Source organism: Bison bison, unplaced genomic scaffold, assembly GCF_000754665.1.
Source record: "Bison bison bison isolate TAMUID 2011002044 unplaced genomic scaffold, Bison_UMD1.0 scf7180017864098, whole genome shotgun sequence".
Lineage (NCBI taxonomy): Eukaryota > Metazoa > Chordata > Mammalia > Artiodactyla > Bovidae > Bison > Bison bison.
The window spans coordinates 2141708-2155669 of NW_011494670.1; the positions used below are offsets into that span (position 1 = coordinate 2141708).

At 36.7% G+C, this 13962-nt stretch overlaps 1 protein-coding gene across 3 annotated transcripts in view; it reads right to left on the reverse strand.

Moving 5' to 3' along the window:
- The window catches only part of CBLB (Cbl proto-oncogene B, E3 ubiquitin protein ligase), a 230380-nt gene that overhangs the window by 125465 nt on the left and 90953 nt on the right, over positions 1-13962 (reverse strand). For all 3 annotated transcript variants that reach the window (XM_010838541.1, XM_010838540.1, XM_010838539.1), the window contains exon 4: positions 7575-7721. In XM_010838541.1, the coding sequence (XP_010836843.1) occupies positions 7575-7721 (147 nt within the window). The remainder of the gene's footprint in view (positions 1-7574; positions 7722-13962) is intronic.

Sequence of the window (13962 nt, forward strand, 5' to 3'; positions counted from 1 at the left end):
TTTTTTTTTTTTTTTTTAAAAAAAAAAAAAAAAAAAAACCAGGGCCATACACAGGAGAACTTTTTTAAATCATAGTTTAGAAATACAACTTTTGAAATTTATAATGATAGGTTTAATACTCAGAATTATTCATGAAACATTAATGGCCTCAGCAAACTTTTCTCATTTGGCAAAAAATGCCAAAAAAAAAAAAACCCAAAAAACACAAAACCTAAAAACAAAATACTTCTCAAGATGGAGAAGTAAAATAAGTAGCCAAAATCTGGATATAAACAGGTTTAACTTTAGAGGCCAAGGGGAGCTAAGTCGTGTCTGACTCTCTGCTACCCCATGGGCTGTAGCCTACCAGGCTCCTCCGTCCATGGGATTTTCCAGGCAAGGGTACTGGAGTGGCTTGCCACTTCCTTCTCCAGGGGATTTCCCCAACCCAGAGATTGAACTTAAGTCTCTCGTACTGCAGGTGGATTCTTTATCAGCTGAGCCACCAGGGAAGCCCAAGGGGATCTCAGGAAGTTCAAAATAAAGACGTTGTTTTCAGACTCTTCCTCTTAGGGCTGCTAGATGTAATTCACCAGCAGTCATGGTATTAAAAGGAGGCCAGATCCATTAATCTACCAACTGAGTGCATAGCAAAATCCACTGTGCCTATTCAGTGCAACAAGAGGAGCCTATTAAGACTCTGGTTATAAAGAAGACTTGCAGAATGTTAAAAAGAGAAAATAAATTGAGTTATAAATGCCTTGTTGTCCCTATATCTGATGAAAACTTTTTAGGCTTTATCTAGTTCGGAGATCTGGCTAATCTCCCTCCTTCTTTCCTTAAATCCTACCTTCCTTTAGCATCTATAATTCCACACTCCCCACATTTTAAGCCTACTTTTCTGGTGATGCCTCCACTTCCTTAAATTTCCCTGGTGCATACGTAATTCATCAGAATTCTTTAAGAATCTGTCCTCTGCATTCTCCCTGGTCCCCTTTAACTAGTCAAATGGCTTCACACAGTTTTTAGACATAACAAACTCAAGTATCTGGAAACTAGGCAGATAATGTAAATAAGTAAGGAGGTCCAGGTAATGACTGCAATGAATTGGAGGAGGCATTACAGCTCAGATGGTAAAGAATCTGCCTGCAATGCGGGAGACCTGGGTTTGATCCGTGGGATGGGAAGATCCCCTGGAGAAGGGAATGGCAAGCCACTAGCAGTCTGCTTGGAGAATTCCACGGACTGTATAGTCCATGGGGTCGCAAAGAGTTGGACATGACTGAGTGACTTTTCACTTCTGTTCAACTATTTGTGACCCTATGGACTCCTGCCAGTCTGTCCACTGAATTCTCCAGGCAAAAACACTGGTGTGGTTTGCCATTGCCTTCTCCAGGGGATTTTCCTGACCCAGAGATTGAACTGGGGTCTCCTGCATTCCAGGCAGGTTCTTTACCATCTGAGCCACCAGGGAAGCCCAACCAAGACATGGAAACAACCTAAATGTACATCAAAGGTTGAATGGATAAAGAAGATGTGGTATATTCACGTAGTGGAATATTACTCAGCCATAGAAAAGAAGGAAATAATGCCATTTTGCAGCAACATGGATGGACCTAGAGATTATCATACTAAGCCAGAAAGACAAATAACATGCTATCACTGATATGTGGAATCTAAAGAACTGATGCAAATGAACTTATACAACAGAAACAGACCCACACACATAGAAAACAAACTTACAGTTACCAGATGGGAAAGGGGGGAGATAAATTAGGAGTCTGGGATTAACATGTATACATTATTATCTATTATTTAGATAAACACCAAGTATCTACTGCACAGCACAGAAAACTACACAATGTTTTGTAATAACTTATGAGAGAAAGAATCTATAAAAACATATGTATGTATGTATCACTGAATCACTGTGCTATACACTTGAAATACAACACTGTAAATCAACTATACTTCAATTAAAAAAAAAATACTTCAATTTAAAAAAGGTGTAACTTTGTCTATGGGAAAAAAGAAGTCCAAAGAGGCAGAAACAAACAGAGCTTTCAAAGTACAGTCCAAGAGTGACAATTTTAAGTACTTTGGACCTTGAAGCAGGGGAATTTCTACAGTACCACACCATATTTAGATTCCATGTTCACCAAAGAATGTTCTGGATATGATATGGCTCCACATATAATTTATCTGAAGTGATGAGAGCATTCCCATCTGCTTTACAGTAGCACTGATCATTGTAAATTAATCAAAGTATCATTCTGTATTATAGATCAGTTTGTAAGCTCAGTAATATATACCCAGTCTATAGACACACTCATGATGAAACCATGTTTCAAGGTTAAGAACCAGAACTTAGTTCATGGTGACTTCACCGAAGTAAATGTCACTTACTGAGGAGTTCATAGTGAGGAAAAGAAGGTAAAAGAAAATAACAACAATAAAAATGCCATTTATGGAAACTTCAAGTTACTCTGCATCTTTTTTTGGAAAGACAGCAGACACCATGAAAATTTCATCCCTCTCAGAGCATGCTCCTCTGCCTCCTCCTTATTAACACATGTGCAACTCATACAGAACACCAGTTCCTCCATGGAGCCCAAGTAAACAATTCTGATCACTCTAGTAACAATTCACTATTTGTGACATTTCTTAAGCACTTTTGTAATAGGACAGAACTGATTTTAAGTTATTTATCATCTTTGTATATACTGTATCCCCCAACTTGAATACATACTGCTTAGAGGTAGAAAATTATAATTTCACATGTTATTTGCTTTTTCTATCTGGGATCCTCCTGCAATGAATTGAACAAAATAGCCCTGTCATTTTATTTTCCTTATGATATAAAGACACTTGGCTGTTTTAAAATAGGCAACAGTAGGAGGTGACAAAATAACAGAAATATTAAATAGAAGCTCTTTAAGGTTTTTTTTTTTAATAATTCTTTTTAAAAAAGAACTTATATTTCAGTTTATTTTTTCTCCTTATATCAGTTCTTCATTTCTATCATGCATTATTTAATTAAATATGACTAAGTTGCCTTTTCTTTGATTAGAGGGAAAACTGATCTAGTTAGTATGCTAAAAAATGTATTTTATGGCATATTTGTTTCTAATTAAAAGTGAAAAGAAAACACAGGAAACCAAAAGGTCCCTACAACTTCCTCAGGAAATCAAAGGTAGATGTAATGAACTGAATTTTAAACAGAGCATTTTTTTTTCCACATGGTCAGCAGGACAGTTTCTTATACTCTACCCTACTTTTACATAGCATATACACAATTTTAGAAAACTTTTATTAACTTTTCCTGGATTTCTGCTTTTAGAGTTCTAGAGACCATGGCATCTCTGTCGTGTAAAGTTGAATATTAGTTTTAGTATTTGTAGAATTAACAGTAAATATATTCCTGGGACACTGAGCAAGATTAAAGGTTTAAACTGTTTAATTATTCCACAACACAGAGTACTTACTATGTGCCAGACACTGTCCTACCTGCCTGATAGGTATATTTTAGCTCTTTTAATCTTTGCAATAACACAGTAGGTATTCTTGTTATTATCATCCACATTTTTCAGTATTATCATCTATATTTTATAGATGAATAAACTGATACATGGAAAAACCAAGCAGCTTGTCCAAAGGGATAATGCTCACAAATGCTGCAGTCAGAACCTGAACATGGATGGCCTAGCTGCAAGCTGGAACTCAGACACTGCCTCCAGAACAAGCAAGCACTGTCTGCCCACGTGCACATGCTCACACACATGCCTCCACTCCACAACTCCTCAGAATTAAACAACTCTCCTGAGTGTCCCCAAGTGAGACACTGTGTTGAACTACTCTGGGAACCGCAAACACTGATTAAATCAGCCTGATTTCACGGGGCTTATACTCCAGTGGGAAGATAACCAGACAAATAACCTCAAAGAAGCCAATGAAAAATAATACATATGGAGAAAAATAATAAATATGGAGATAAGCAAGAGCTTGTGGGGATTTAAGAACTAAAAGATCCAGTATAATAAGGAACAAAAATCAAGAGCAAGAGGAACACTGAGGGGTCAGTGAGAACTTTTATGCCAGAGATAAAATCTTCAAGCTGGTTGGAACCACATGTCAGAATCTTAACATCAAGAAATGCTTAGCATGAAGAGCCTGGAAACTTCTACCTGACTTGCTTATTGGAAAAATGACTGCTACCCAGAGTCTAATCACATTAATGAATCTTTTCCTTAATTTTTTGAGCCTCATGCTGAAAGTTTCTGGGTCATAAACTACTAACCCAGAGGGTAAACATTCAGTCTGGTATTGGTCTCATTTAGCAGAATTTACTTCGAAACATTCACTCAATAACGCCACTCCTGTTTTTCTACATACTTCTACTATCTCCTGTCAATAGACTAAGAAAGCAAAAGCAGAACTCAACTATTAAAACATTCAATAACCTCACATAAAAATCTACCAACTAAGGACTTCCCCAAATCTAACAACTACAGAACTTCCCAACCAGTTTACCCTGACACATGATGTATTACTGATCCCCTCGAGACTTTGATAGGCGGAACCTCTTGGCAGCTGTGCTTAGGTCTTGAGCAGAGAGGCCGGCCTTACCATGACTTCAAAAAGATTGAGAAGCACAGAAATGAAGCATTAGGCACATGATACCTCAAAATTTTTGTCTGCTGCCTGGTTTTTAGGTATGCGTGCTAAACTTGCCTTTAGGATTTTCCTAAATTCCTTTGAACAGTAACTTTTTCCCAATTTTAACTCCATCTGAACATTGTGTTCTTATTGACTTTTTCTTATTTCCCTTTTGGGGAAAATGTCACAATAATATTCCTTAAGTTAAAGTTGGTTTATGAAAATCATAATCTGTTTGGCTGTTTGTAGAACTAACCACTCAATAGTTCCGTTTTATGAAACAATAATACATTCAGGTTTAAAGGCACTGCTGCTGCTGCTGCTAAGTCACTTCAGTCGTGTCCGACTCTGTGCAACCCCATAGACATCAGCCCACCAGGCTCCCCCATCCCTGGGATTCTCCAGGCAAGAATACCTGAGTGGGTTGCCATTTCCTTCTCCAATGCATGAAAGTGAAAAGTGAAAGTGAAGTTGCTCAGTTGTGTCCGACTCTTAGCAACCCCATGGACTGCAGCCTACCAGGCTCCTCCATCCATGGGATTTTCCAGGCAAGAGTACTGGAGTGGGGTGCCATTGCCTTCTCCGTTAAAGGCACTAGTTAGGTCAAATGAAAGCATTGTCATATGCCCTCAATATGTAGATAAATAACAGGAACACTTCTGAATGAGAACCCAGTTATGCAAAAATGCAGACTAGTATTAGAGTATAAAAAAGATAAAAGGATTCAACCTTTTAAAATGCTACATCATTCATTCATCCATTAATTCAATAAAATACCGTGGAACTATACGGTGAAAACCCACAGAGAATACAAAGATGGTTTTTCCAATGATCTAATAAAAGAACCATAATTCTGATTACTACAGAAATATGTCTGCGTTCCAGAAGAAGCTTTAAGTTTAGCTCTCATCCCAAAAGTAAAAATCTTAAAGACAAATTAAGAAGCTTTTTCAAGTAAGCAAAGATAGGAGAAGACAAAGTTACAAGGGTTTTGGGTGGTAGGGAGCATGTTTCATCAGCATTTCAAGAATCCCCCAATTGATTTAGAAGTGATTTCACTCACACAGCAGTTGGACAGAAATTTCAGCCCCTTAATGTCTATGGTTGTAAATAAAGGGAAGTAAAGATGTCTCAAATGCATAATTCTCTGTGGTTTGAGGTACTGGCAAAACAAACTCCTCTCTTGAAAAACGTGAGGAATCTTTCCATTTTTCACTGGCCTTCTGACTAGCAAACAACTTTATAACTCACCAGAATTTTCAGTTTTCAAAAAGAAATACCACAAGCAATTCATCTGATAGATTTTCTTAAAATTTTAAGATAGTTTGTGTTGAAGGATACTGACTGTTTGGATTAAGCTCAGAGTATTAATATATGAGCTGTAACTTCAAGAAGTCCTCAATTCTTACTTTCAGAACTCTGCAATCCCTTTCTGCTTTCTACTATTCACAAATATTTAATTAGTACACTCGGGTGTTAGGCTAATTCAGAGGAGGATAAATGTTTTCTTCTTTTAAGTCCTCATTTGTGAATGGATATAGGAGCATTACAAATAGCTAGATCTCTGGAATACAGAATGTCAGGGTTAAATGTAGAAATAGTATTACCTCCAGTAGTGCTTAAAAATAATTCAGAATACTTTTTATTTAAGAGGTGGGATAAAGGCTTTAATATTTTTGAAGTAAAAAAATGTATATCTAATCAAATGTGCATTGCTCTGTATGTGCCCTAATCACATAGCAGCTTATAGATAAACACAGCACTTCATGAAGAAAAATAAGGGAAACCTAACGTTACAGTTAATTCATCAGTGTCAGAGGACTCAGATTATTCACAGTTGTGTATTCCAACGTTTTATGTCATTTCATCAGCTAATGTATAAATACAGAAATTAACTACAAAAAGAACACAACAGTCTGAGTGTAAGCAATCACTTTTAACTCTAAGCTAGGGTTCTGCCTACACTCAAGACACACTGAGAAAACGTGAACTCGCTCAGTCGTGTCCGACTCTTTGCGACCCTGTGGACTGTAGCCCGCCACAGGCTCTTCTGTCCATGGGATTCTCCAGGCAAGAATACTGGAGTGGGTTGCCATTTCCTTCTCCAGCAAGACACACTGAGGGACCCTTAAAAGGTTACTAAAGAAACCTTCTGCCTCCTGATGCTCATGTTCTGATCATCTTACCAAGAGATTCCTGATAAAAGTTTTCCAAGTTTTATTTAAGTTATGCAGACTTCAGATATTTAATTCCTATTATTTACCAAGCTCACCTGAGCTTGTGTCTGGACAGAAAACACCTAAAGGAAAATACCTTTAGCTGTTTTGTGAGATAATGCAACTTTGTGATAGCATTATCCTCTTTTCTGTATCTTGCCTGTACATGTTTACTTTCTGTGCAGTGACACAAAGAAAACCTGAATCCCAGGGATAAAGGCCTTTTCTCATTTCAATTTCAGATCTTCATCAAGTTTATGTTTCACCTCCTCTAGGAAGTAGTGTCTGATGGCTGCAATCCTGAAGCAACCGTTGCCCTCTCTGAACTGTCAGAACAATTTATTTATGCCATTTTTTAAAGTATCTTTCCTTTTCTACCTTTTACTTTGTATATGTGTTTTATGTTCACTGAATTATAAAGTTATGAGCTTCTCGTGTATACTGTATCTTACATACCTCTGCTTCTTAGAGCAAACTATTTAATTCAATGAGTGCACATCAAATAAATACATAATATCTACTTGGTAATAACAAAATTATTCAGTTACTAAGGTATATTTTTGGTGGCTAAACAGGAAAAAAAAAAGCAATCAAAAAGTACTTATCGAAAACACTGAAGAACATTCTAGAAATACTCAGGCAAAATCTATACCATTTGGAACTGGAGACAGGTTTCCTCATTCTTCAAATATGGATCCAAATTATAAAATGATTTGTACTTACTTGTCTCCAAAAAACTTTCTCCAGAATTCAGCAGCATCTGCTTTCGTGATACGAAAGTTATCTCCCTGGAACTGTCCATTGGGAAAGATTGCTTTGATTTCTGCCAACATGTGACTGAAGATAAGGGATAGTTTTGTGAGATTTCGTCTGTAGACACAAAGGGGGAAAAATGAAGAGAAGAATAAATATATAGGCACATAAGTTTCAACGGGAATATATATCATGAAAAATGAAATTATCCAACCTAGGTCAAATCAATAAAGCCCTTAAGAACAATGTTCATAGAAACTATACATTTAAATTCCTAACAGGGTTTTTATTAATCACCCATGTATTCATTTAATATAAACATGAACAAGATAAATTACATGGATTTAATGGGAGAGATGGACACCTAGAAAACTCATAATCAAATATAAATGTTAATCAAAAATGAGTAACTATTTCTACATGGGGTAATAAGGAAAATTGTGTCACTTACGGAGAATCTAGGAAGATAAGCAGTTGTTCGACAGATGAAAGACTCAGAGTAGAAAGGGGGGGAAAGACAGGAGGGAAAAAAGAATTTTGAATAGTAGGAAGAGTGTATAGAGAAGTACAGAAGTGTGAAACAGAACTATTTGGATACTATCTAGGCTTAGCATGGCTAAAGAAGAGCAGAAGGTGAGTGGAACAGATGGCTTGAGATGGGATGAGAAAGTTTAGATGGGACATGACAAAGAGCCATCTGAACCAATGAACAGATTTTGTCAAATACACTTGCCACTTCTATCTAAAAATCAGTTTCTGATGATAAGCCTCAGATATGTACACATTTTAGAAGCTCTCTAGGTAATTCCAAGGTAGTCCATAAAAAACTACTGTGATAAGGAATGGGGAGCCAAAGTGGACTAAAAGATTAAGGAAATGATAAAGTCTCTGTTTTAGAAAGAAAAAGTTATGGTATGGAAAAAATGGTTTAGAGTGAGGGAAATGTAGGTGTTGTCTCTTCTAACTTCCATGTTAAGTTCTGGGGGTTTTGACGTGATTTACAGCATGTTTCAAATCATGATTCATACTTTAATAGTATCATCTATATTCCCTCCAAGCTTTTCATAGGTTTACAACATATATTGTATTAATCAGCCCCAAACTGTTACTGCAATAGTAAGGAAGCAATTGAAAGATAAAATACAAAAGAACTTCTCAGTTTTCAGCTGACCTTGCCTCTTTATATTCCTGCTTATTCAGAATCCCCAGAACACAACAGGCACATACATAAGATCTTTCCATTTTGAAGCTTTAGCTGCTTTTGTGTATGTGTTGAGGGGTCAAGGGCAGGTAGGAGGAGGCAAGTAAATACAGAGGAAAAACAGAGAAAGCCATCAAATCTGCAATGCATATAATGCCATACAAAGTTTCAGAAGGACTTTGAAATTGAAAACTGTGGCTATCTGCCTCATTTTTATGCATGTATCTGTATTTATGACTCCCAAATAACAAACAAAAAGACATGCTACATACCAAAGAGATTATATAGTAAGCACCTCTCAGTAGTTAATGAAAAGAAGCATGTATCCTATATAAGATGAACACAGAATAAATAAAAGTACTTGTGATAGAAAGTGGGAAAAGTAGGAAAGAAGAAAGCAATAAAGTAACTTACATCTCAAAAAGTTCACCTCTATTGAAAAACCAGAAAGTCCCAATTTCCATATCCTTTATTATTTATGAGAAAGAAATTTATGAGGGTCAGAACTTGGGCCTTATTATAGTGCTTGACTGACAACAAGAAACAATCTGCAAAATCATTATGGTTGGGCGATGCAAAATGTTTCACCATCTTCTTAGGTTCAGTCACACTTCCGTACAACTCAGCCTAATTCAAAGGTAAAACTCCCTTAATTAGTTGAATCTTTGTTCTTCTCATTTATGTCAACACATCCTCATTTAGATGATGGCTGATATAAGGATTCAGTCTTAGGAAATGAAAAGCGAACTGATGAACTTTATCAAAGGAAAGAACTGTGGCCAATGAAGCCAATACAAACTGCAACTGTCTTTTGAAATTTGAGTTTAAGGAAAAACATAAAGTCACTTTTGAAAAGCTGCAACGAATTTATTTCCATAATTAGGCAAAAGAGTTAATTTCTGACCAAAACTTCCAATTGATACACACAAACAAAAAAGAAAAATCAGGATGGCTGTAATTAGGGTAAACCAACTGTTCCTTATTTTCTGAATTGGTTGCTCTCCATCCATCCCCTTGTTTCTTTGTTCTTTAATCATATCCAAATGTTTTTCATTTTTATTTGTTAGATCTAAAGCCTGAAGCACAATACCAGTGATTATCCATCTTGGATATTTGATCCACTGGCTATGTAGGCACTAAGCTTTAAAACAGAAATAGCAGTACTTTATAATCTTCAGTCTAGAAGCCCTAGTATCACTTCTACCTATACAACCAATCACTGTTAAATTATAAACTATGTGTATAGTTCAATTTTCTTCTTCCTACAAGAAGATTACATTTCTATTTGACTTTTTGTACAAACTAAAGCAATGGAAAAATCTCTTTTGCCTTTAATCTTTAAAGAAATGGAAATTCAAGTTCTTAAAAACATGCTAATGCAAGTTTTCTGTTACCTTATTTTTCACATATACCAGAACATATATTTTCTAATTTTTAAAAAAAATGCATATCATACATATGTAAATGATTATTCTTGAAATCCTTTATCTGAAAGATTGATTTACTGAGGTTGCAATCCACACAAAGAAATGAAAATAACTTACAGCTAATTCAGCTGATGTCATTTAAATTTACTGTCACAACAAATGAGTTTGTCTTTTATATGACTGTGTGGGAGTTTGTTTACTATATTTTGCTTTACATTATAAGCTTTAATTCCCCACTCCACTATGCACTTTTATATACCAATTTAAATATAAATAACTTCCAATTTTGAAACTGAAATCCAAGAATACAGTCACCTCTAATCATCTAGACACAGAGGGAACAAAGTCAACAACTACATACCTTCTTTGCAGATGAATTTTCTTTCCTATTAGGATATTTTTTCCATACCTTGCCGATTTTCCCTAAGCCCACTTGATTGCTGCTCATCCTATGACCAAAAGTGATGACTACTTAAAAAGGATTTGAAGCATCCTAATTGAGAATATGTATCTTTCTCACTAAACAACTAAGGAAATAATATTTATCTGACTGGATCTGGGCATCCGGTCCCATCATTTTACAGCAAACAGATGGGGAAAAATGGAAACAGTGACAGACTCTTATTTTCTTGGGCTCCAAAATCACTGTGGATGGTGACTACAGCCATGAAATTAAAAGATGCTTACTCATTGGAAGGAAAGTTATGACCAACATAGACAGCATATTAAAAAGCAGAGACAACACTTTGCCAACAAAGGTCCATATAGTCAAAGCTATGGTTTTCCCAGTAGTCATGCACAAATGTGAAATTTGGATCATAAAGAAGGCTGGGCATCAAAGAATTGATGCTTTTGAATTGTGGTATTGGAGAAGACTCTTGAGAGTCCCTTGGACTCCAAGGAGATCAAACCAGTCAGTCCTAAAGGAAATCAACCCTGAATATTCATTGAAGGACTGATGCTGGAGCTGAAGCTCCAACACTCTGGTCACCTGATGTGAAGAACTGACTCATTGGTAAAGACCCTGATGCTGGGAAAGACTGAAGATAGGATGAGAAGGGGGAAACAGAGGATGAGATGGTTGGATGGCATCATCAACTCAATGGACATGAGTTTGAGCAAACTCTGGAAGACAGTGAAGGACAGGGAAGCCTGGCATGCTGCAGTTTATGGGGTTGCAAAGAGTTGGACACGACTGAGTAAGTGAACAACAACCAAAAAAAACTCAATAATCTTAAATATAACTTTACAAGAAATTCTGCAACACTTTGACTTTCAATATAAGAGATACTTTATTTTGACTAATTACTACCACATTAATCCCCCACTAACAATCACAAGTTAAGTCATTTTTTTCTGCCACCCCTACAGTGAAGTCACTCAGTCGTGTCCAACTCTTTGCAACCCTGTGGACTGTAGCCTACCAGGCTCCTCCATCCATGGGAATTTCCACGCAAGAATACTGAAGTGGGTTGCCATTTCCTTCTCCAGGAGATCTTCCCGACCCAGGGACTGAACCCGGGTCTCCCGCATTGTAGGCAAATGCTCTAATCTGAGCCACCAGGGAAATCCATATAGTAGGAATCCCCAAGCCATTTAAAAAATTTGTTCGGTGTGAGATTTTGTTTTTAAGAAATAATTTTGAAATCAAGGTATTTTGATATACCAGGTAACCAAAAAGTAGCTTCTAGATGTCAATACTGGGTAAACCAGTAAATATGTTAATATATTAAAGAAGAGGGATGGTATGGGGAGGGAGGAGGGTTCAGGATGGGGAACACATGTATACCTGTGGCGGATTCATTTTGATATTTGGCAAAACTAATACAATTATGTAAAGTTTAAAAATAAAATAAAATTTAAAAAATAAAATAAAATAAAGAAGCCTTGAAGCAGCGGGAGGGAGAGAGGAAAAAAGACAAAGGAGAGGGCAGAGATGATACAGAAAACTATCTGCATTCACAATCTTTGAAAAGGCTACAAATGAACTTACCTACAAAACAGAAATAGAGTTACAGATACAGAAAACAAATTTACGGCCACCAGCGGTAAGAAGGGGATAAACTGGAAGATTGTGATAGACATATACATATTATATGTATGTCTCACCTTTCATTTCCTCATCCTGGGAACAGAGACTATTATTAAGATGACTCCTGAGAGTCTGAAGTAAAACTGGATCTCATCCACTCCCCTGCCTAAATGTTTTAAAGTTTTCAACACAACTAAGAGGAATAAGAAGCAAATCTTTTTTTTTTTATTCAAGTATAGTTGATTTACAATATTGTGTGTATAGCAAACTGATTCATTTATATGTTTTCTTTCCCATAGTCTTTTCCATTATGGTTTATTACAAGATACTGAATCTAGTTCCCCGTGCTATATAGTAGGATTGTGTTGTTCATCTATTTTATATAGGGCAATTTGTCTCTGCTAATTCCAGATTCCGAGTTTATCCCTCTCCAACCCCTTTTCTCCTTTGATAACCATAAGTTTGTTTTCTATGTCTGTGAGTCTGTTTTTTTTGGGTTTTTTTTGTTTTTGTAAATAAGCTCATTTGTGCCATATTTTAGATTGCACATATAAGTGAAATCATATGATATTTGTCTTTCTACTTCTTACTTCACTTAATATGACAATTTCTAGGTCCATTCATGTTACTGCACATGGCATTATTTCATTCTTTTTTATGACTGAGTAATGGCTCCCCACTCCAGTACTCTTGCCTGGAAAATCCCATGGACGGAGCAGCCTGGTAGGCTGCAGTCCATGGGGTCGCTAAGAGTCGGACAATACTGAGTGACTTCACTTTCACTTTTCATGCATTGGAGAAGGAAATGGCAACCCACTCCAGTGTTCTTGTCTGGGGAATCCCAGGGATTGGGGAGCCTGGTGGGCTGCCATCTATGGGGTCACACAGAGTCGGACACGACTGAAGCAACTTAGCAGCAGCAGCAGCATTCCATTATGTTTATATACCAGATTTTTTTCATCCATTCATCTGTTGATGAACATTTAGGTTGCTTCCATGTCTTGGCTATTTTAAATAGTGCTGCAAGGAACACTGGGGTACATGTATCTTTTTGATTTATGGTTTTCTCTGGATATATGCCCAGGAGGAGAATTGCTGGATTATACGGCAACTCTATTTTTAGTTTAAGGAACCCCCATAATGTTTTCCGTAGTGACTGCATCAATTTACAAGGAATATGAAGCAATCTTAAAAGACCAAGCCCCAGAGTCTAACCCAAGACATAAGAGAAGTGTGAGCAGAAACTTTCTAACCTGAGACACAAGCAGTAGGGTAATTTTTCAAGCTGCTCCAGGTTACTTCATTGAACTGCTCACTTTAAAAGAATTTAGCAAACTATGTCCGTCCAAAAGCTTCACTGAAATAGGTAACCAAGGAAGGTTTTATCCCTTTCATTAAAAGATAAATCATCCAGTTCTATTTCCAGTTTTTTAAGGAATCTCCACACCGTTCTCCATAGTGGCTGTACTAGTTTGCATTCCCACCAACAGTGTAAGAGGGTTCCCTTTTCTCCACACCCTCTCCAGCATTTATTATTTGTAGACTTTTGGATCGCAGCCATTCTGACTGGTGTGAAATGGTACCTCATAGTGGTTTTGATTTGCATTTCTCTGATAATGAGTGATGTTGAGCATCTTTTCATGTGTTTGTTAGCCATTTGTATGTCTTCTTTGGAGAAATGTCTATTTAGATCTTTGG